Source organism: Megalops cyprinoides, chromosome 5 (genome assembly GCF_013368585.1).
Source record: "Megalops cyprinoides isolate fMegCyp1 chromosome 5, fMegCyp1.pri, whole genome shotgun sequence".
In the NCBI taxonomy this organism is placed as follows: domain Eukaryota; kingdom Metazoa; phylum Chordata; class Actinopteri; order Elopiformes; family Megalopidae; genus Megalops; species Megalops cyprinoides.
In genome coordinates, this window is record NC_050587.1 from 37,755,267 (window position 1) to 37,777,036 (window position 21,770).

Consider the following 21,770-nt stretch of genomic DNA (forward strand, 5'->3'; position numbering starts at 1 on the left):
GGGGGGGCTGGGGAAAAAAATGATTAGGACACATTATGAACTCAGTTGTTCCTGGGAGCAAAAAACCCCAGATCCTTTACAGGGTAAAATTTGACTGTTAAGAAAATGGCTAGCTTAAAGCTGAGATGAATCTTGAGTAATTTAACATCCCTAAATGTGACCCATGTCCACTCACCCACTCCACCCCCAACCCCTGTCTTCCACCCCTACGCATGCATGCTGCCCGTTAGCTGGTCTGTAGTTGGAAGGAGAGAATGGAAGCACTGTAGCCTGTCCCCTTGATCTCGTCCATAGCTGTTCTCCAAAGCAGGGGTTCTCTGGTGTAGCTGCTGCGGGATGGAGATACAGCACAAGTTTGGTTTGGTTTTAAACTTCCTTTTTTTTTTAAGCACAGTTTGGGACTTCCACTATGAAACTTGCTAGGCACAGTGGTTATTTCAGACTCTCCTCAAATAGGATCTTTTTAAGTCGTTTAAAGACGACAAAAAAAAAAAACTTTCTTTAAAACCCGGTTGAGTGGACAGGATGGTTCCCAAGTTCCATTTACGCCCATATGTCCTTATTTTCTTCTAGTCGTATGAAAACTCGGCGAGTGTGGTGAAATGTCGCCGGCTCTTTTCTGTGCCAGAGAGGAGTTTGAAGGAATGAAGAAGTCTGCGTTCTCTCGGTTTTGTTATGATGCAGTCAGGCCAACTGCTGATCCCCAGCGAAGGAATCGTACCTTAACCTCACCCCAAAAACATCACGGGCGTCTCTTCAAATGACCTCAGGGGTCCTCGTCCTGTCTTTGGGCTCACCGGGGGATGGATTTGGGCGCAAGGTACACGTAAAGTGTAAAAACAGTCGCTTCATGGTAATATTTATGTGGGGGGGGAGGGGTATTGGCCCCGTCAGTATTGTACGTAGGTTGCTGCACAGCTTGAGATTTTTTAAATAAGTTTTTATAAAACAAGTGTCTTTGAGTAAGTTCTAAAAGGCAGAAAGTCAGCTTGGTAGTCAGCTTGCCGGCCCCAGAACCCTCAAGCCTGTTCACTCTGTTTGGTTTTCCATTTTGATCTGGCTTGATCCAGAACGACCTCAAACTCTAGTCAGATGGCAAACGGCAGCCCAGCAGACTGATTGGGCTTTGGACTCGCTGAATTTAAAATTTTCCTCTCCTCATACAGTCCAGTCTTCAAGGAATCTTCGATTGTATATCAAGCTCGTCTCACCGCAAGAGCCTCTGCACTTGGAGGTGAAATCAGTGCAATCCTCCACACACAGCTAAGACCCATTTCACGCACTGGGTGCTCGTGTAAGGATAGGCACTGCTCCACTGGCGTTATCCAAGTAACTGACCAATTGGAGAGTGTCTGAGAGCGGTAAGATTTGGGGACCATAGTCGGCCAATCCATCTACCCACCAGTCCCCAGCAGAACGAAGCTAGATTGTCGGGCCCCTGTAGGTTGCTGGTAGTTGTAGCTTGATGACGGGGTTGGGATCAAACTGAGGCAGTAGAGCTCAGCTTGTGCTCAGGGTGAGTGCCTTAACCACTGACCCGTGCAGGAGCCCCTGAGGCCACTCAATTTAAAGAGTGTTAAATCAGTAATTGCCCTCTTTGTAGGCCCTGAAGAAGATTCTGAGTTTTTAATGCTATGCATATTTCAAATAGAGTTGTTGCAGATATTCTTTTTTAATTCATGCATTTGGTTCATAGTTTCCCTGAGTGCTCTTTTTCTGTGTAAACATTTTTCCCCCATCAAGCAGTAAATCGAACTTTAAAAGGAATGGAAATGTTTAAACACTACTAATGCTTTGAGATTATTCTTTTCTGCTCAAATGTTTTAAACAAGTGAATGAGGAACAACTGTTTTATTTCGCCATAAATGTTCATAGTAAGTTGGAAATGTTACAAGGTGAAGGGGCAGGCATTTTAAACTTGTGCTGTTTGTATTGTGTGTGATCACACAGCAGTAAGCGGAGGGGAGGGCCAGGGGTGGTATGTTCTCCATACTGAAAAACAACCGATTTAATGTTTAATGTTTTTCCCAGTTTTCTGGCTGCGTTTGGAGCAGACCTGAAAAATGACAGCTACTGGCTTGGCACTAGAGAGCAGCAGCCAGTCCAAATCAAAACGAGGCCTCACAGCTTGGTCTCTGCAAACACTGCTGGTAATCAGGGAAGTTCCTGGAAAGATGAACATACAGCCAGGGTATTCCAGAAACCACAGATAAAATTGCATTGGAGCTTCCGTTAAACCGTGGCTTTTCCTCCTGCACCGGTGGAAGTTGCAGTCTCGATGTCTAGCAGTTTGAGCCATTCCGGGTCTTACCACAACCAGATGCGGCACCAGCATGAGGTTTCCGCCATGTGCACTACCCTGCTTCTGCTAAAACCCGGAATGGCTCAGACTGCTATGCATGGAGCCTAATGTGCCTGTTTTGGTATAGGGTTTTTTGGACAGGTTTGCGATAGAGTGAGATTCAGTGTGAGGCTTGGTACCTGAAGATTTGTGCAGGCATTCACCCCTTGCTTAGAAATACTGGTCTGTCTTTTTTTGTCTTCATGCCCATCATGTTTATGTAGAAAATCCATGGTTGCCTACATCTGGATGTGTAATGCCATTTACTGTCAGGTGCTGCATCTTCGTCTGGTTTTACTTTTTTCCCCTTCATTGTTTTTGGGTTGCTGACATTTATTAAATTTTGCCGTTTGTGGTGTAGTTTTTAACCATTAGTTATGACGGCACCTTGCAGAGAGTTGCTATTGTTAGTTCCGAGAAACCGGCGTTGAATGTAGTGGCAACATCAACGAACTGCGATAGTGACGTCTTCGTTGCTGTGATGGTGTGTTCCTAAATGGTCCCCTGCTCAGGCGTAAGGCCAGGCCGTTTAGCTCGCATACCTGGACGGCTTACAGGTCGCTCTTGGCCTTTCAGCCCTGGCTGAGATCGGCTGCGTCTCCCTCTCAGCCTTTGCTGAGAAGCAGTGGTGATGGTGTGCTAAATGCTAAAAACGGGGTGATCGGGGCGCCCTGACTGTCCGGGATCTGCAGCTCCCCTCTGGAGTCTGCCTCTGCGTTTTTACCGTGCTCCTCAGCGTCCTGTTCCTCCGAGGAGAGCATCAGAACAGTGTCTGTCCATTTCCATCCTGTGTGTCAGGGGTCGGATCATCTTCTCTTCTGCCTCTCGAATGCGATGCTGTAAGCGCTGTGAAGTTTGGTTCGTGTCTGCCGCTAACACCGTCTCTCCCCTCTCTCTTCTGCCTCCCTGCAGTGGGCAACCAGCTCGGTGGCATGGTACATCAAAGGTGAGCATCCATCGCCGTAACTACACTGTGTGTTTGTTGGGTGTAAGTAGGCATTACACATGCTTTAGACTTGTCCACATATCCAGCATGTCCATTGATGGTATACTGTGGTGTGCCGTGCAGTAACACATGTTTGCTCCATTATATTTAAATATAGTGTGGAGTGGGGATATGCCACATAGTAGTTTTGTATAATAAGATTGTGCTCCCCCTTTCAGACTGCACACGTGCCTATGCTGTGGCCTCTCTGTGTGCCCAGGGCACACATGCACTCGCGGTCGTTGTTTGTTAGCTCCTGGTTGCGTAACAGCCCCAGGTATGGCCTCAGGCCAGGCCGCAAGAACACGCTGTCAAGCCTAACGTGTGGGGTGCTTTCTTGCAGGGCTATAATAACAGAAGACTTCAAAGTGCCTGATAAAATGGTTGGATTCAGTAAGTACACCGTGTCAGGGGTGGGGCTGCGTGGGGCTCACAGCCAGTGAGAGAGCAGGCTAGGGGGCTCTGAACTGAGTTGGGGGGGGGGGCGTGCGTGCGTGTGAGAGAGAGAGAGAGAGAGAGAGAGAGAGAACGTGGTCAGGAAGCGGAGGCGTGCTGCTAGCAGCCCCAGCTGCTAGTGCTGCTTGGATGGGGGGGTTTTTTTAGGGCTGATGTTGTTAGCCGATACCTGCCCACTCTGATACAGCCACAGGTGTTACAGAACAATCGCTTCTCATGCAAGCACTGAGAACATCCTTACTCTCTTTGCGTGTACCACTGTTACTGACAGCACAGTGCCTGAAAGGAGCAGGAGATGAGGGAGTCGGTGCAAACATTACTCTCAAAATCCTAAAGCTTGAAATGGGAAATATTTCCATAATCTGGACTTTCCATGCGTTTCGTAACCAGTTCGTTAAAGTGGGTCAGCTGGCATGGCGTACGGGAGCAGACATGAAACATAAGCAAAACTAATCTTTCTAAATGCAAACGTTAAGTGCTGGTGTTGGCAGAGGCTATTTAAAATGCATCGAGCACAGATTCTTTCTGCCACACTTCTGCTGCCAGTCCAAACTCGCTCTGCCAGGTGCTTATCTGGCAGCTGATTGGTTCACACCTGGTAAGGTTGCTGTGGTGTTTATCCAATACCAATCCAGCTAGTCTACGACACACTGCCCTCATGGCTGCATAATTTCTTTTGTTCATAGTTTTTCCCTCTGTCTGTGCACTTATTCTCAGCAAATATACATTGAGAATAATTATGAAAAGCATCTGCCATGTGACCGCTGCTATGCAGGTGATAAGCCCTCAGAGGATGAGTAATTTCAACTGTCATGAGAATTTTAAATTGATGGGCTCTTCGGTATGTTGATAAAGTGTCCTCTCTTATCTACACCAGTCATTGGCAGAGGAGGCGAACAGATCACAAGAATCCAACTAGAGTCGGGCTGCAAGATTCAAATCGCAGCGGGTAAGTGGGGTCTGAGCACCTGCAGAAATGAATTGAACCTTTTTAATGCTGGTGTGCTTAGCGGAGTCTCATATCCAAGGTAGCGTATGTTAAGTGCATCACAGCAGCACCAATAACCAGCAGAATGGGATAAAGGACACAAAGTTAGATACAGTGGTGGCAGTGTAGCATAGTGGTTAAAGAGCAGGACTCGTAACTGACAGGTTGCCAGTTCAGTTCCCCACTGGAGCACTGCTGCTGTACCCTCGGGCAAAGTACTTAACCCACAGTCGCCTCAGTAAATATGCAGCTGAATAAACGGATAAGAAAAAACTAAGTCGCTCTGGATAAGAGTGTCTGCTCAATGTCAATAATGTAGTGACAAAAGGGAGTGAATGAAGCCCAGTGGCAGTGAGATTGGGTGTGGGTTTTAAAGTTCTGCTTTACAGAGCCACTGAGGCTAGGCACAGCAGGCACGGTTAGCCAGGGGCTGTTTCTGCAGACGAGCCCGTGTGTCCGTGGCCCACACAGAAAGGCCTGAGCGTGTCACGTGCGTGCCCTTCACTGCACTGTGGCATTTGCAATGCAAAGCCACGCACCAGCGGTACGCTCCACTTTGAATGATATTTAAATGGCACACCTGCTAAGACCCCAAAGTATGTGACGGACAGCTGTTACTACATTGGGTCTGTAGGCCGTCCAGTCCCCAAAAGTGTTTTCTTATGGCATTAAATATTAAAGCTTGATAAAATGAAGCTTGAATTATTTACTAAGGGCTTGTGGTTAAGTACAGGTAAACACAGGAAAGCTGTGAGTAAAATACAATGCTGAGGCTAGCTATGAGGTTCTGTGGCTGTCGTGTTGGGAGTGTGCTGTAGGGGGCGCTGTCTGGTGGTGAGAGCTGTGTTTGTGTCCCTGCAGACAGTGGAGGGATGATGGACAGGCCCTGCACTCTGACTGGAAGCCCGGAGAGCATTGAGTGAGTGTCTCACCTCGCCATCCGGGCAATGGGTTTAAAAAATGAATGGGGTAAAAAAAAATATATAATAATACAATATGACAATATAACAACTGATGTCAATTTCTTGAAAAAAAAAACACCATACCTCAGTATAATTTAAAAGTTATGTCAAAGAATTGCATGGCATTTGAAGAAATCACATATGACAAAATGTAACTTTAATTTCACCGTGCTTTTGGCAGGTAACCTGTTAGACCCAGATTAGTGTGTAGTTAATAGCTCAAACCAATTTAAAGAGTTTATTTGATGGTAGCTGTAGTGGCTACAACAGCCTCAAGGACCTGGACTGGATGCCCCGTGCTACGTATCCAACACTGAACAGTGTGGTCTGTAACTGCCCCCTCTGCGCCCCCCAGGCAGGCGAAGCGGCTGTTGGGGCAGATCGTGGAGCGCTGTCGGAATGGGCCAGGCTTCCACAGCGAGATGGACGGGAACAGCGCGGTCCAGGAGATCCTGATCCCGGCCAGCAAAGTGGGCCTGGTCATCGGCAAGGGAGGGGACACCATCAAACAGCTGCAGGTGGGAGCCCCCAGCCTGGACATTCCTCTGCACACATCTGCACATTCCCACGTTGTGCTCGTGGTGGTTAGCTGCCCTCTTAAATCGGCAGATTTAATTTTATCCCTCAAGTACTTAAAAGGGGGCACTTGGCACGTTTTGTTACTTCAGGGCACTCCAGTACAGTAAATCCTCAAATAACACCCGCCTCCTCCCCCAGTTTCCCCCTGGATAACCTCCAGCCCAACCCAGTCTATAAAAGGGCGCTTTACGAAGACAGTCCGTCTGGCATGGCCATCCATTACATTACTATCTTTTAGCTCTTATTCAGAGCAACTTACATAGGTTACAGTTTTCACATGTTATCTGTTTACACAGCTGGATGTTTACTGAGATACTTCTGGTTTAAGTACCTTGCCCAAGGGTACAATAGCAGTGCCCCTGTGGGGAATTGAACCAGCAACCTTTTGGTTACAAGCCCTGCTCTTTCCCACTATGCTACACTGTCACCGCCGTCCTGGTGGCCGTGTTGAAATTCATGGATAATGTGCAGCACACACTGCTACATCATTCTCTATTTCTCTTTCTGACTGGATTCTCGGGTGCACAGGTTTTTCATCACCTTCTGGCTAATTGTGTAAAAGCTTATTTTGATCCAGGGAATTGCAGATTCATTTTATGAGGACAAGCAGGCGAATTCCTGCTGTGGACCTAAGAGTCACAGCCCCTGCTGCTATTGGAAGTTAAGGATAGCTGATCAGAAGTGTGATCAGAAGGGCATCTCTTACCGGCAAGACTTCCAGCACGAGGCTAAGATAGAGATTATGGGATGTTTTAGAGATTTATTTCCATACTAATGGTTGACTTTCATGATTTATGCCACCTATAATAGCAAGAGTTAATTCAAGTTTATTACTGTGTTGGATGAAAAATGATTCTTAATCACCACATCATCACTACAGAAGTGGGCTCACCTTAGCTGCATAGAGGGTGACTGTCCTGGGCCATTTTTTTCTGTGAAACAAACACTTAACACGCCAGCCAATGCACTGAAAATCCTGCTTGTTAACACAGCTTTGGTGCACGATACCATGTGCGTTAACACGGTTTTGGTGTGTCGTCTTCCCACAGGAAAGAACAGGAGTGAAAATGCTGATGATTCAGGATGGCCCCATGCCGACAGGCGCTGACAAACCCCTGAGAATCACCGGGGATCCCTACAAAGTGCAGGTGTGTTTTTCACATTCAATCACAACATCAAAACATGGGGGGGGAGTCTGTCGGGACCACTTCCTGTGAGAAGCTGCAGCACTGGGGTCAGAGGTCAGGGAGCTGAGGTATGGCGTGACCGCAGACATCCTGTGTACTGAGGATGCTCTGCTCCTCACACAGTGAAAATCCTGCCTCTGCCGTTAAAGTGAAACCTGTTCTGATGTGTAGCGGTGTGGATCTCCATGGTGATAACGTGCTTGGCGGGAGTAACAGAGCAGAGGGCGCCTGTTACCTTCTGTTACCGACCGAAATCTGCACATGGACAGGACTGTTGTGTTTTTCTGTCTCTGGTGGGTGTCTGAATTGTCCCTCCCCTGCTCTGTCCTCAGCAAGCACGTGAACTGGTGGTGGAGATCATCAGAGACAAGGACCAGGGGGACTTCCGGGCCGGCCGGAGTGACTTCGGGTCCCGACTGGGAGGGAGCAGTTTGGACGTAAGAACCTGCGTTTATTTCGCTTACGTTTTATAGCAAGGAGGTGGAGCTTCCCATTTTACACTGTTCTCCTGTAGTCTTCTTCCTCAGAATAGGAGTTCATAACTTAGAGGAACTTTTGTGTGTGCGTGAATGTGGGTGAGTGAGGAAGAGTCCTTTCCAAGACTGCTTCCTCAAACCAGTGCCAAATATCAGGGTTGCAATTTGTTTCAAACGGAGCAGTGGAAATCTATGCTCGTGACCCTTGACCCCTGCTGTTACCCAATCCTCTCGCAGGTGGCTGTCCCGAGATTTGCGGTTGGGATCGTCATCGGCAGGAACGGTGAGATGATCAAGAAGATTCAGAACGACGCAGGTGTGAGGATCCAGTTCAAGCCAGGTGGGTTCTGGGAGTTCTTTTTTTAAACATGCATGCACTGAGATCTCATCACCCCTTACTGACCCAATCATACTGTGTACTCCTGTAATGTGATTCATGTGTTTCTTGGCCAAACTCAGTGGTGAGTTATGGAGTGTGTTTCACAGCTGACTGTTTTGAGCCGTCTGTTCAAATATTCAGCATCGAAACAGTGTTCTGTGTCTTTATTGTGGGGCTGGTGAAAGTCGGTCAGTATTGTTGTTTTCATCACCGTTGTTTCATAGATATTGTCATGCAGGGTGACAGGATATACAAAATGCTTTTGTCTAAGTGTTGACTCATCTCTTCCTCTCTCCACTCACCCGAATACCAGATGATGGGATCAGCCCGGACAGAATCGCCCAGGTGATGGGGCAGCCGGACAGGTGTCAGCATGCAGTCCACCTCATCAATGAGCTCGTCCACACCGCGCAGGTACGAGCACCTGCCCATAGCCTGCTCACCTGTGTTTGGGCAGAGTACAGGGATCGCCTGCTGAACCCATATTCACCATGTTCCTTAGTCACCACAGGGTCACACATATTTACACTCAGACCGTTCTGCCTGTTGAATATGAACTCAGTCTTCAGTAGTGGCATAGTATTAGGGAGACTAGGCTTATAACATTACATTATATTACATTAATTTAGCAGACTCTCTTACCGAAAGCAACATCCAACACATTAGGGCAGAAGTGTTTCTACCTAAGAAATAAGTGCAGCAGGTTATTTGGTAACCAGAAGGGTGCAAAGAGAATAGTTTGAGGTGGCGGACTGCTGTTCCGTTTTTCCCTATCTGAACAAGATCCAGCAAAACCGCAGCATTGCACTGAATCAGCAGCCAGTGATTGGCAGATTCAGTAAGCCCCTCCCCTTCTGCCGCTTGTCACTCGTGCAGCCAGCATCTGCCCCATCCCGGTTCACCAGATGGCCGCTGGGCGGGGTGTCCCCTGCCCCCCCGCAGGCTGGACTGGACACCCCGGCCCTCTGGCTGGGCAGGGGGAGCCTTCTCGGGCAGGTGTCCGGCCAGGTAAACTACCCCCAGCACCTGTCTCGCGGCCCCTCCCGCAGTGGTCTCCCTTTGGGAACATGGTGGCACGTTTTGCCCTTGGCGTGAAAGGGACTCCTCACAGTGGTGTGTTAGGACACTTCCCTTCACTTTAGTTGGCAGTGAAACTGACAAAATGGATTATGGCACTTCTGTGTGATTGGTGAGTTCCAGAGCAGCTTTCTGAGGGTTGTTTGTGTGATTGGGGAGCCCCAGAACAGCTTTCTGAGGGTTGTTTGTGTGATTGGGGAGCCCCAGAGCAGCTTTCTGAGGGTTGTTTGTGTGATTGGCCAGCCCCAGAGCAGCTTTCTGAGGGTTGTTTGTGTGATTGGGGAGCCCCAGAGCTGCTTTCTGAGGGTTGTTTGTGTGATTGGTGAGCCCCAGAGCAGCTTTCTGAGGGTTGTTTGTGTGATTGGTGAGCCCCAGAGCAGCTTTCTGAGGGTTGTTTGTGTGATTGGTGAGCCCCAGAGCAGCTTTCTGAGGGTTGTTTGTGTGATTGGTGAGCCCCAGAGCAGCTTTCTGAGGGTTGTTTGTGTGATTGGGGAGCTCCAGGGCAGGTTTTTGAGGGTGACAGTGTCGTGTTTCATGCTGATTGTGGGTGCCCCTCTGCTTCTTCAGGAGCGGGATGGATTCGGGGGTCCCGTGGGCCCCAGAGGCAGGGGTCGAGGACGTGGAGAGTGGAACATGGGGGCGCCAGGCGGGCTGCAGGAAGTGACATACACGATACCCGCTGACAAGTGCGGCCTGGTGATTGGGAAAGGTAAGACGACCGTAATTACAGAGCTCCGCAGAGCTGAGATCATGGCTGCAGAACCTGATGGATGAAGAGCTTCAGAAGCTTAGAGCTTCATGACTATAAAGATTCATAGCCACAAAGGTTCTTATCCTTGTGGCTTCATGGTTATGGAACTTCACTATATTACATCACATTACTGACATTTTAGTACTCTTATCCAGAGTGACTTACATAGGTCAGAATGTTTACATGTTATCCATTTATACAGCTGCTATAGTAACAGTAGTAAGTAACAGTAATGGTAACAGAGCTACATAGCTACACTTCTGAAATGAACCTTGACGAAAACGGTAATGCTTTATTGAACACTACTGACCGTTATTCTGTCTCTTCCGTGTCTCTGGGTGGTTTAAGGCAGTAATTTAAAGGTCCCTGATGGGGTGAGGTGAACCTGTGTGGCTGCAGGGAGTGTCCCCTCCTCCGTGTCTCCCTCTGTGATGCTGGTGAAAGAAAGCCCCATTGTGTCCCTCTCCAAAGGGCCTAATGAGGGGGCAAATGTGTGTAATGTGACATTAATTGTCAAAGGGTTCATAATAAACAGCCCTCCATCATGTGGAGGATTCACCTCCTGCATTTAATGAGGGGGGCCTTCAAGGCTGTGGAGTCAAGGGGAGGGGTGGATTTGGGAGGAGGGGGTGTGGAGGTGACGGTCGAATTAGCTGATTGGCCATTCATGTGTGCTCTATCACCAGCTATTTAAAAGTCATTGGCCATTGAAAAAGGGGGTGGCGCTGGTGGCGGTGAGTCAGGGTTGCGGTAGTGGGGGGCGGGGCTTTTTAAAGACCTCTACCTTAACAATAAGAAAAACAGTAATAGAAATGTTAAGTGCCCTTTGTGTAGGGAGGGGTGGGGAGGGGGGGGGCGAGCACCTCCTGGGTGTTTGGGGGGGGCTTCCCCACATTAGCGTGAGAAACAGGTCTGCATGGCAGGCACAGTCAGCAGGTCTGGGGGCTGTCAGTGCCTCCGTTCCACCCACTGTGATTAATACCTTTACGATGCCCCCACTGACGCCATGTCAGCCCCTCCACCCCTTACAAAACTGCAAAAAAAAAGGGGGGGGGTGTTGTTTGTGGTGCCCAAAACATGTTGGGATCCAGCTGAGTTTCATCATTTTTATTCTGGAGTTAATGTTGCGGCGGTTGGTATTTTTTGCCCGTGTATTTTTGCCCATTTGTCAAACCAGTCTTGAAGGTAGCCATCAATCCAGAAAAACGGCTTTTTTTTTCCCCATTAAGTCATTCTCCCAGGCTGGTAGTCTCTCCTTGCTCTTACCCCTTTTCTGTTATCTAGTTGTAAGACATTGATGTCCAGACCTGTGATGAATTATCCAATGGAATCCAGAGATCAGGGTTTTACTCGGCGCACTAAACCAGTCTCATTAAGGAGGCCCCCATTGTGCTTCCTCGGCTGGGTTCACACCACCAGCTGAATGCTCAGTGTTATCTTCCTTCCGTTTGACCGCAGACCTTATAACGGCTTCATTAATGCAGGACTTTCATTTGGTTCACAAAGGGTTACTGACCCCTGGGGCAGGGGGTGGTGGCGGCTGTGGACTGTTGTCACCCACAAAGCAATGGTGACTCTTTTGGGAGGGTGTCTTTTTCCGAGATAGAGGAGAATAGCTGGGGGTCCAAATGTTACCCTTAAGGAAATAATGTGTCAAAGTTAGGATACTCCTGGTTAGCCTCTGGAACTCTCTCTGATGTATGATTGGAGAAGAGCTGGTGGAATTCTGTCTCTTGCATACCAGATTTCATTACATGCGGATCTTATATACAGCATCCTTTGGGGAAAAAAAAAATTCCATCCCATTATAGGTGTTTGGTGCTATCCGCGCTGTTGTCATGATACTTTTTTTCTCTTCTCCATGGATGCCCAGCTTGGTTGTGTTTCTGTGTTGCTGCTGCTAAAAGAGTGCATTCAGCAGCCTCACAGGCCAGCCCACAGACCCGGGCTGTGGTTCTGCTGTGGTAATACCATACCATGAACACTACCATAAACGGTCAGGAGGCCAGCCGTACAAACTGAACACAGGGGGTTTGGTCTGAATAAGTGTGGTTATGCCTTAATTGTCCCATCATAAAAACCCCCCTTAACTAACTTCACTAACCTTAGAAGTTATTGGGGGTGTGTGGAGTGGCAATAACTTACTGTGAGGTTTTCATTTTAAATCTTTGACACCCTTGCTAGGTGTTACCCCCGACCACTGACCCGGCACAGAGGTCTGTTTTTGACAGTCGTGTCATTCTCTGCTGTTCTAATGGATCACTTTGGTTCTGTATGGCTCTGTTAGTTCTGTATAATTCTTACGGTTCTCTGTGGTTCTGTATGATTCTGACAGTTGTGTGGTTCTGTGCTGTTCTTATGGTTCTCTGTAGTTCTGCACGGTTCTGACGGTTCTCTGTGCTGTGGTTCCAGGTGGGGAGACCATCAAGAACATCAACCAGCAGTCCGGGGCGCACGTGGAGCTGCAGCGCAACCCGCCCCCCAACACCGACCCCAACGTGCGCATCTTCTCCATCCGGGGGACCCCCCAGCAGATGGAGCTGGCCCGGCAGCTGATCGACGAGAAGATCGGGGTACGGCACGTCACCGCGGTGACACGATCTCCCTCTGTCCAATACAAGCACAAGAACAGGCCTTCAGGGCTCCGGTCCAACTGTGGAGTTTTAGCTTCATAAAACTGAATGTAATTAAGGACAGAAAGTCCCTCCGGTCAAGGGGAGCTGATACTGAGATTAACCACATAATTGCACTCATGTTCTTTTGGATATTTCCTTCTCTGTGTTTAAGTTCAGTGATGAAGAAATAATTACCCACATAGAGCTACATGGTTTGACTTGCTGTTTAACCTCCTGCATCTAAGGGAGCTAATCTTAAATCATTTACTTTTTCCCTTGTTTTTTGTGGACCCTGGACTTGGCACATATGGTGTGAATTTGTAGTTTTGTGATCATTCATGTAGAAGTGCTAGAGCAGATTTTCATAGCCTATGGGTTTGAATCTGTATCTCCAGCACCTTAAAGAGAAAGTGGCTTAAGAGAGTGGTCTTGCTTCTGCTCGGCCTTTGGGTGACTTAACCTTCTGTTCGTTGTGTTGTCCCTCCTCAGGGTTCGGGGATGGGAGGCAACAGTAGTTTTGGTCTGAACCCGTTCACACAGGGGCCAGCTACTCCTCACCAAAAGTAAGCTGTCTTTCCCCCTCCTTCTCCTGCTTTATTAATGAGTGAGTGACTTGCACGTGCTCTGTGGACGTAGCGGTGGTAGCCTGTCTGCTCATTCACTTCCTCTCCTTTTCTTGCAGTGGCCCCCAAACGTTCATGACTGGGGGATGGGGAACGACGTACCAGACATGGCAACCTCAGGGTCAGCAGGACCCCAGTAAGTGTACCCCGAAACCTCAAAAACTAACAACGGGGGCGGCGGGGGGGGGGCGGGTCAATAAAAGAAGCAAAGAGAGGGAAAAGGTGGTTGTGGTCCTAAATCTCAGGAGCTGTTGGTAGGGGCAACAGGTGGGGGTTACCCCTACATCTCATGAGCTATGTGAGGGAAACGGGTGTGGGGTACCCCTAAACCTCAGGAGCTACGGGAGGGAAACGGGTGTGGGGTACCCCTAAACCTCAGGAGCTACGGGAGGGGAACGGGTGTGGGGTACCCCTAAGGAGCTACGATGGGTTTGTGAGACAGTGGTTCCTGATGATGATAGGACAGCCAGAGAGAGGAAAGGTACTCCTCACTCAGACAGCCACGGTCATAAACGCTTTGTAAAGGACAAGCTGGGGGAACTTGTGTGGAGATGTGGTCTTGTCATGTGTCATTAGATGCTTAGAAGCACATCACACACATTCCCCTGCCATACCCGCAAGCACACTCCAACTAATGAGCAATGCCTCCTGACCTGTGGCCCCAAAGGATGCTTCAAATAAGAGATACTTTACATCTAGGAGTCGGAGCCAATCAACTTGCCTGGATATTAATTGTTAGGTTTGAAGTTTGATTTCATAGAAATATAAATGCACTTGTGAACACGTGTAAGCGCAGACACGAACACAAACACACACACACACACACACACAAAATAGCACTGACGCGCCCTGATGCAGAGACTCTGTTTTTCAAACAGTGTAATCTGTATTTGGTTGCAGGTCACAACGGATCCCAGACCGGGCAGGTGGATTATTCCAAAGCTTGGGAGCAGTATTATAAAAAGCTAGGCAAGTGTCTCTGACAGCCTCTGTATACCCCGCCTCAATGTACAACACCCTAAAGCAAAGCCCGGGAACCAACCCCCCCTCTCCCCTTCCCCCTGCCCCTCACCCCCTCACCCCCCCCCCCCCCCCTCACCCACACAGAAATATGCCTGCTTGTTTTAGAGGCAGGAGTGTGTTTGCTGTCCCCAGTGTGCGTCTGATCTGAACACCAGCACCTCATGGCCTCTCCTCTGATTCCCCTGGTTCTTAAGGGTCAGGTGCTGGCAGGACCTCACAGCCGTTTACACGGAAAACTCCAGCGCATGATCAGGAGGATGCTCCCTGCCTGTCTCTCTCTCTCCGTCTGTGCACTCTGCCTTTTTTTCTGTCTGCGTGTCTGTGACTGCTCTCGGTCTCTCTCTGGTGTCTGCCCCTCTGTCAGACTGTTTCTGTCTCTGTCGCTCCCTGGGACACGATTTTCTGTAGTGCTTGGGTTTGGGGTGGGGGGGGGGGGGTGGACGTAGCACGCAGCCATCATCTACCTGTCCAGAAAGAGCTCAACTTTGCAGCCCATTCAGTTCCCACTGTACCAGCCCTTATTGCTGATGGTGACCACAGTCCCTTGCACCCTGACCTAAACCTCCCAGGTCAGCCATAAACTATGCTTGGGGTTCCTGGACCCTGGCCATTCCACTGACCATCACATACTCAAAATGAAGAGCTCTGACCACCATCAAACCAGACTGGGAATACTGGGGCTAATGTTAGACCAGAGCGGGTCGGAGGCATTGGTTTGCCAGCTCTCGCCTGAAGAGATGGATTTGCACACAGATTCTGGAAGTGAAGGCATTCCCAGCCCCCTTTCCCCTCAATTAAAAAAATGTTTTGTTTAAGAAAAAAAACTGGGCGACTACCAAAAAGCATGCATCATTTTGTTCATAATTTTTACTGTACAATGCAATATTCAACTTCACTGCTGTACCTCTCAGCATTAAGTATCGTGAGTGTGCGTGTGTTTTGAGAGTTTCTGGTTGGGTATAATGTCTCCTAGCAGTACTCCGCTAGCCAGAAACAAGGAGAGCAGAGAATGCAAAAAGCCTTTTTTTGGCTGGGAATCCTATATTTTTTGGGGGGGGGCTTGGCTGTCCCCTTTTTTCCAGGGACTTCAGTGCATTGTCTTCAGTGTGCTGCTCTGATTTATGCAGCTGTTCTTGCTGTGGTTCGGTGCGGACGCGGCATCGCGTATCCCCAGGACAGCAAACGGATAGCATATGACCAGTGTGAAACCACCTGACGAAGGCCAGATACCGCAGAGCTGAGAGGGGTTTTTACTGTGCTCTCTGCCATGGCAATGGGAGAGAATCGGCTGAAAATGCAGGGAAATGAACTTCCCCCCTTTGGAGCGTGTCCTCTGTTGACTCTTCTCAGCCGTTGGCTGTCATCTTTGGACTCTCACCATCTCTACTCTGTACTTCTGAACTTAGAGTAATTTGCAGCTCTCATTTTTTTATACTTTTCTGTGTTTTTAACCCCTTTTTCCCCCCACTACCATTTTCAGAAGTGACTGATAATCTTTGGGGGCTGTGACTTTTTGTAGTGTCAAGTGAAAGGGGGAAAGAGAGACTTTCCTAGAGCAAGCAATGAGTAAAGCTTTTCAGGGAAGAATGCACTTGTATATGTCCTGTTCATATTAATCCAAAATTATTAATAATGACTTTATGGTGAACAATACTGTGCCATAGGTTTTATAGGCATAGAGTAAAATCAGTATATTCACATACTGGTGAATGGAGTCACCACCCTGCTCTTTTTTAGTACTCTCAAACACATTTCCATCTCAGAGGCAGGGAACTAACTGGGTTTCCTTTCTCACCATCCAGACAAGCTTCGACTTAATGTCTGAACTGGTTAAAGGCATGTGGACCGCTCCGTTCCAGTCGGGGGCACACTCTGCCCTTAACTTTGAGTCTGACTTCAGATGCTTTTCCTCTGAGTTTTACAGCTGCAGAAATGAAAGGAAATGTAAAGAATGAGGGAACCTGAATTTGCTTGAGTTCATTGCGTAAAGTCAAGGGGAGGAAGCACATTGCGCTTGGGTTGAATGGAAGCCCCAGGTTTCTCGCTGCTGTGTCCACTGACTCTCCTCTAACTGTCTCTCCAGGTCAGCAAAGCCAGGCCCAAAGCACTGGCCCTGACTACAGCAAAGCGTGGGAGGAGTACTACAAGAAACAGAGTATGTATTTGGGCTGATACGTTTTCTGTCATTCTAAATTAAAAAGCATTATTTTGGGGGGGGGGTTCTCTAATGGTAAGGAGCAGGGCTTGTAACCAAAAGCTTGTTGGGTCAATTGCCTGCTGGGGCACTGCAGTTGGGTACCTTTGGGTAAGGTAGTTAGCCCACAATTACCTTAGTGAATGTCAAGCTTGGGCAAAATACTTAACCCACAGTTGTCTCAGTGAATAACCAGCTGTATAATATGTAAAGAATTTTAACCTATGCAAGTGGATAAGAGCATCTGCTAAAAGCCGGTGTAATGTAATGGGGGGAGATTCCTCCTCTGTCGTAAGGTGTGTATGTTTGTATGTGTGTTGGGGGGTGTTAGATAACATCAGCAAAACACAGCTTATTTCTTCATAGAGGAAAGGAATAGAAAGATGAAGCAGGTGGACATAAGTGTACACTTTTTAACAGATGTAGGAAGGCTAACCTGTAAAATGTCTCGCCTTTTTCCCCTCTCAGGAATGCATGACAGGTAACTTTAAAGATTGCCCACAGATCAGGTTATCAAACCACAAAAAAGGTGTTGTACATGTAAACACCTCTGAAGCAACCATACCAGAATTGCAAGTAAGCAAAGTCTGGTGGCACGTGCATAGTTTGGTCTTCTGGTGGATTCCTTTTCTGATTGGGTAGAATTAATCAGGTGATGCAGGGGCTTGGCAGTTGCGTAGCCTCGCAGCAGAAAAGGTGTGGAACTTGGTTTAATATCGAGTTTGCTGTTCAGTTCAGAAGGTGTATGTAGGAACGCCTGCACTAAGCATGCACACAGGTCCCTGTGCAGCCGGAGCGAGCCAATTGCCGCTGGTTCGTTCCAACTGCCAGAAGAAAGACAATTGGCTTGAAATGCACTACACACTGCTGCACAGCAGGTCCAACTTTGACTGACGCTTCCCTCCCCCCCTCAGGCCAGGCGGCCGGGCCCGGCTCCCAGCAGAGCTCCCCCCCGGACTACAGTGCCGCCTGGGCGGAATATTACAGACAGCAGGGGGCGTACTACGGGCAGGGCGCCCCCCAGACACAGGCTCCAGGCCTTCAGGTACAGCCCAGCCTCTCCTCTCCTCTCTCCTGCACTCATTGGCTAAAATCTGTGTCACAATAACCAGTCGCCCTCCTCGCCACTCTTTGCCCCGCCCCCATAATGCTACTGGTTGCGGCAGGGTCCTGTAGGACCTCAGAGGTGCTTGCACACATACTGGCCTCTTTACCGGTGACCGTTGACTCATATCAAACGCTAATTACTTTGCATTAATACAATTTTTTTTATGTGGAATCAAATTGACTAGTCTTTAAGTGCTTTAAATGCACTGCATTGCATGATGTTTTTTTTTCCATTTTGATCTTGTTTCAAAATGTTTTTCTTTGTGTGCTGATGGGTGCGTAGTTATGCTTTCATCACCCAAAGAAGGGGACACTCATGGAAGAATGGAAAACCACATTCTTTTCACTGTTGAAACATTTGCTGTTTTTCCAGACCCCCTGTTGTGAACAGTTTGTCATAAAAATGATTTTTTTTATACCCTTTGCTCATTTCCCTAACGCATTTATGGTGTGTTTCTCTGCCCTCTGTGTGCATTTGTTGACTGTGTTTCTAATCTCTCCCACCTGTCTTCCAGGAACATTAGAGTGGATTCCCTTTAGTTGAAGATTTTTTTTTGAATCGCTGAGAGGAGGAAAAACAAACCTTTTATAATGGAGGTTTCTAGATTTGCAACGCCTTGAAGACTTTTACTTTTTTTTCTTAGTGAGAAACACTAGCTGTAGAATGACTTATACAATTTAAAAAAAAAAAAAAGAATATTTCTAAATCAGGAACATTTAATTGTTACTAAATACTTGTGTACACCATTATTTGAATGGACAATTTCCGGGATCCCTTTTGGATTTAAGAGAGAACCCTTTTTGTTTTTCAAAGAAATTTTTTTTTTTTAATTGAAAGATGAAAAAGCCAAAATGCACCCCGGAATTGTAACATTTCAGCGAAACGCAATATAATCTATTTTTTCTAGTTCTGTTGCAATAAAATCGTAATGGATGGGCTTGGCAGTCTTGAGGCAAATTATGAGTTTTGTTTTTGTCATGAAAGAACAGATGTTTTAAGAATGTGTAAAAATGTGCGTTGTCTTTCTTTTCTCTTTTACATAATGCATTTTAATTCAGTGAGACGAAACTGTGATTTTGTTACAGGAAAAGGTATTCTTTTGTTACGAAATACCAGGGGTGTTGTCAGCAAATGGCAGTCAGTTCCTAATTTAATAGCCCTTCCTGTGCTTTGGTTCTGTTGTTCAGTGTCATTTTTATTGTACTCTGGTTTAAAAAGGTGCAATATCTTATTTCATTTTTGAAACAAAGATGGATTCTAATATTTTGACAAACGTAAACTCGTAGTTTCTTAGATTTATTTTTTTTTTAGGCATTTGAACATGTAATGGATAATTTTTTTATTGCAGTGATCTGGTATGGGAAAAGGGGTGTATTGCATATTGTGAGGTTTATTTGTTTTTTTTGCCTTTGCTATCGTGTTAAACTATGTATGTATACTCAAATACTTGACTAAATACTTTATTTAAAATATATATATAATTAAATCAAAGAGTTTTTTCATTGAGTCATTTTCACAGGAAAAAAAAACTGTCCCTATGTTCTGTGTTCTCTTTTTCATACGAAAATGTTCAAAGATCGTGAATGTGTAATTTGAAATTTGATGTTGCATCTTATTCTATGGACAAAAATAAGAGATGATAGGTTTTTATGTATGTTCTGTACTTAAACCGCTCAAGACTGCCAAGCCTCAATTGGATCCTACCTGTGTAATAATTAATAGTAGTTTTTTATATTCTAAGTATTGAGATCAAAGTTGTCTTATTTGGTACCACCCAGCTCCCACAATGTCCCAACCAGTACACACTGTGGACTTGCTTTAAGTCCGATGCTATTAACGTTTTAATTCATTTTTTTCTTTCTACTATGTGTGATCTAATATATGTATGATTGATTAGTTACAAATTGAATTTAGTATTAACTGCATTGCCTAATGAAAAGGGATATTATAATTTCAAAAATGTTTAATTTTAGTGTTTTTTTCCTCATGTGTACAGATAACAGTGTATTAAAAAAAAGTCGAAAGTAATTTTGTTTCTGTTGAAATGCTTGGGTGGGGGGGGGGGGGGGGGGGGGGGGTGCTGTTATTTGGCTTGGTTTTAATTTGGGCACATTCCAATTTTAAATTGATATTTTTCATTTTGAAATCTTAAATCAGGGCTCCCTGGGTTGGTCCAGACATCGGACTAACAAGGCAGTCTATAGGCTATATACAATTTATATAGAGGATATATATTGAATATTTTATATGTTCTATATAAAGACAAATGTATATTATCTCTAGATGATTTTTACTTACTTTTCCATTTTGCTCTGTAATAAATTGTCCGCAAGTCTCTCTTGTGGTAAAAGTAGAGTCTTTAATTTTTATATTGTTACAAAGTTAACTGCTCTCCTCTGCTCCGAGGAGCTTCAAGGTTTTTTTTATTCCATTTATTGATGTGTACTCTTGTGAGATTAAATTCTAAATTCCACAACAAAATTTGAATTAGCTCATCTTTTTAAGGCATTTATTTCTTTGCAGACAGCACATCCAGACAGATTTGTATAAACAATAATATCAAGAGGATTTGGTAAAACAAAAAAAAAAAGTCTACAAAAACAGATTTTTTGAGTATGATCTGTAAGGATGTATACACTGTGTTTGAGTAAATATCACACGGAAAATAGCTGTGTTTGTTGCCTTTGGTTTGGTGTGAAACGGTGTCAGTCTGTTCCCAACTTTTCAGATGCCTCCCTAGTTTTTTATAAAAAAAGGATTCCAACAGATGAACACCATTTGACTAATGAAGGCAGCAACGATAAATATTTGAATTTTTAATCTCTGATAAACTGATAAAGTGTGCCTTGCGGCCCTTATCAATGAAATTACTGAGATTTGACCTGTTATAAAAATGTTTAAAAACTTTCACCTGATTTTTATCCAGATTTTACAGTTGAGGGGGCAGAACTCGGTATGCACAAATGCTCTGTTTGGAACGGCTTGGTTCTCTTCTGTTAGCCCGGATGCATTTGAATCCAACTGGAGTTGAAAATGACACTGTAAATACATGACTTTCAACCAATCAAAAAATGCCCTCGAAGGATCAGTACCAGCGGTAGGATAAGATGCCATAATGGTCCATATGCAGGGTTTAGGTTTTTATTCGGTCTCCAAAATGGCCCCTGTATTTCAGGGAGTGGGAAAGCATACTTGCCCTTTTAAAGCCTTTACTTTAGATTATTATTGCACAAAGAAGCTTCCTGGTGAGAATCTGACTTTGTCTTAAAAGGACATTTTTATAAGTAGGCGAGAGCAAATTATGACACGGGTGAAGGTCGTCACCATGGGAACTGTCAGAGCCATTTTGTAGTTGTATCATTTGAGCGGACATGCCAAAACTGTCAAAAACGCTTCCAGGCGATGGTGGCTAGTGAGTTGTCAGGCCGTAACAACCCGGAATTTCTCCTATAATTGAATATTGAGTGGGGGGAAAGTGATGCCAATATTCATAAAAGCTGCAATATCAGAGGAAACATCCCTTTAAGTGGGGTTTTAAACATATGCAAACTTTATTTCCCAGCCCTTAAAGCTTTTGCCCACGGACATAAGATTATTGTACAAGGGGGTAGAGTATTGTTTGCTTTTGGGGGGTTCTGTGCTGTTGGAATGGTTTAGAGATGTGTGTGTCTGTGTGTGAATGTGCACGTGTGCACGTGTGCATGCATACAGTGTTGGTTTCAAGGTCTGCCTTATTATCTCTCAGCTTTTTCCGTTCTCTAAAATTGTGCAAGTCCATTAAAATACATTAGGCAAATGTGTGCATCTCCCTCTCTGGCTAATGCGTAATGCTCAAGGCCCTGATATGTTGTCTATTATGGCATTGTGAGGATAGGCAGACACTGGCAGTTAATTAGCGCGGCTGTCATTTGAGTTGAGCCACTTCAGAAGATTGTGTATTTCACTGGTATAAAAGGATGATTAAAATTTCTTTTCATGCCCACTCTGGAGGCAGCAGGTATTCCTGATATTGACTGCCATTCTGTC

General features: G+C 46.2%; 1 protein-coding gene across 3 annotated transcripts in view; it reads left to right on the forward strand.

Annotated features, from left to right (window-relative positions):
- The window catches only part of fubp3 (far upstream element (FUSE) binding protein 3), a 30,125-nt gene extending 11,113 nt beyond the window's left edge, over positions 1–19,012 (forward strand). The window contains exons 3-19 of one of the 3 annotated variants that reach the window (XM_036529181.1): positions 3,254–3,287; positions 3,670–3,719; positions 4,660–4,731; positions 5,632–5,689; positions 6,088–6,250; positions 7,361–7,459; positions 7,831–7,935; positions 8,212–8,314; positions 8,667–8,767; positions 9,998–10,139; positions 12,594–12,754; positions 13,286–13,359; positions 13,479–13,555; positions 14,320–14,388; positions 16,526–16,597; positions 17,551–17,681; positions 18,259–19,012. In XM_036529181.1, the coding sequence (XP_036385074.1) occupies positions 3,254–3,287; positions 3,670–3,719; positions 4,660–4,731; positions 5,632–5,689; positions 6,088–6,250; positions 7,361–7,459; positions 7,831–7,935; positions 8,212–8,314; positions 8,667–8,767; positions 9,998–10,139; positions 12,594–12,754; positions 13,286–13,359; positions 13,479–13,555; positions 14,320–14,388; positions 16,526–16,597; positions 17,551–17,681; positions 18,259–18,267 (1,520 nt within the window). In that variant the 3' untranslated portion in view covers positions 18,268–19,012. Of the gene's footprint in view, positions 1–3,253; positions 3,288–3,669; positions 3,720–4,659; positions 4,732–5,631; positions 5,690–6,087; positions 6,251–7,360; positions 7,460–7,830; positions 7,936–8,211; positions 8,315–8,666; positions 8,768–9,997; positions 10,140–12,593; positions 12,755–13,285; positions 13,360–13,478; positions 13,556–14,319; positions 14,389–16,525; positions 16,598–17,550; positions 17,775–18,258 lie in introns of those variants that run through there. The other 2 variants (XM_036529180.1, XM_036529182.1) reach the window with 2 other exon arrangements.
- Positions 19,013–21,770: the final 2,758 nt, after the last annotated feature.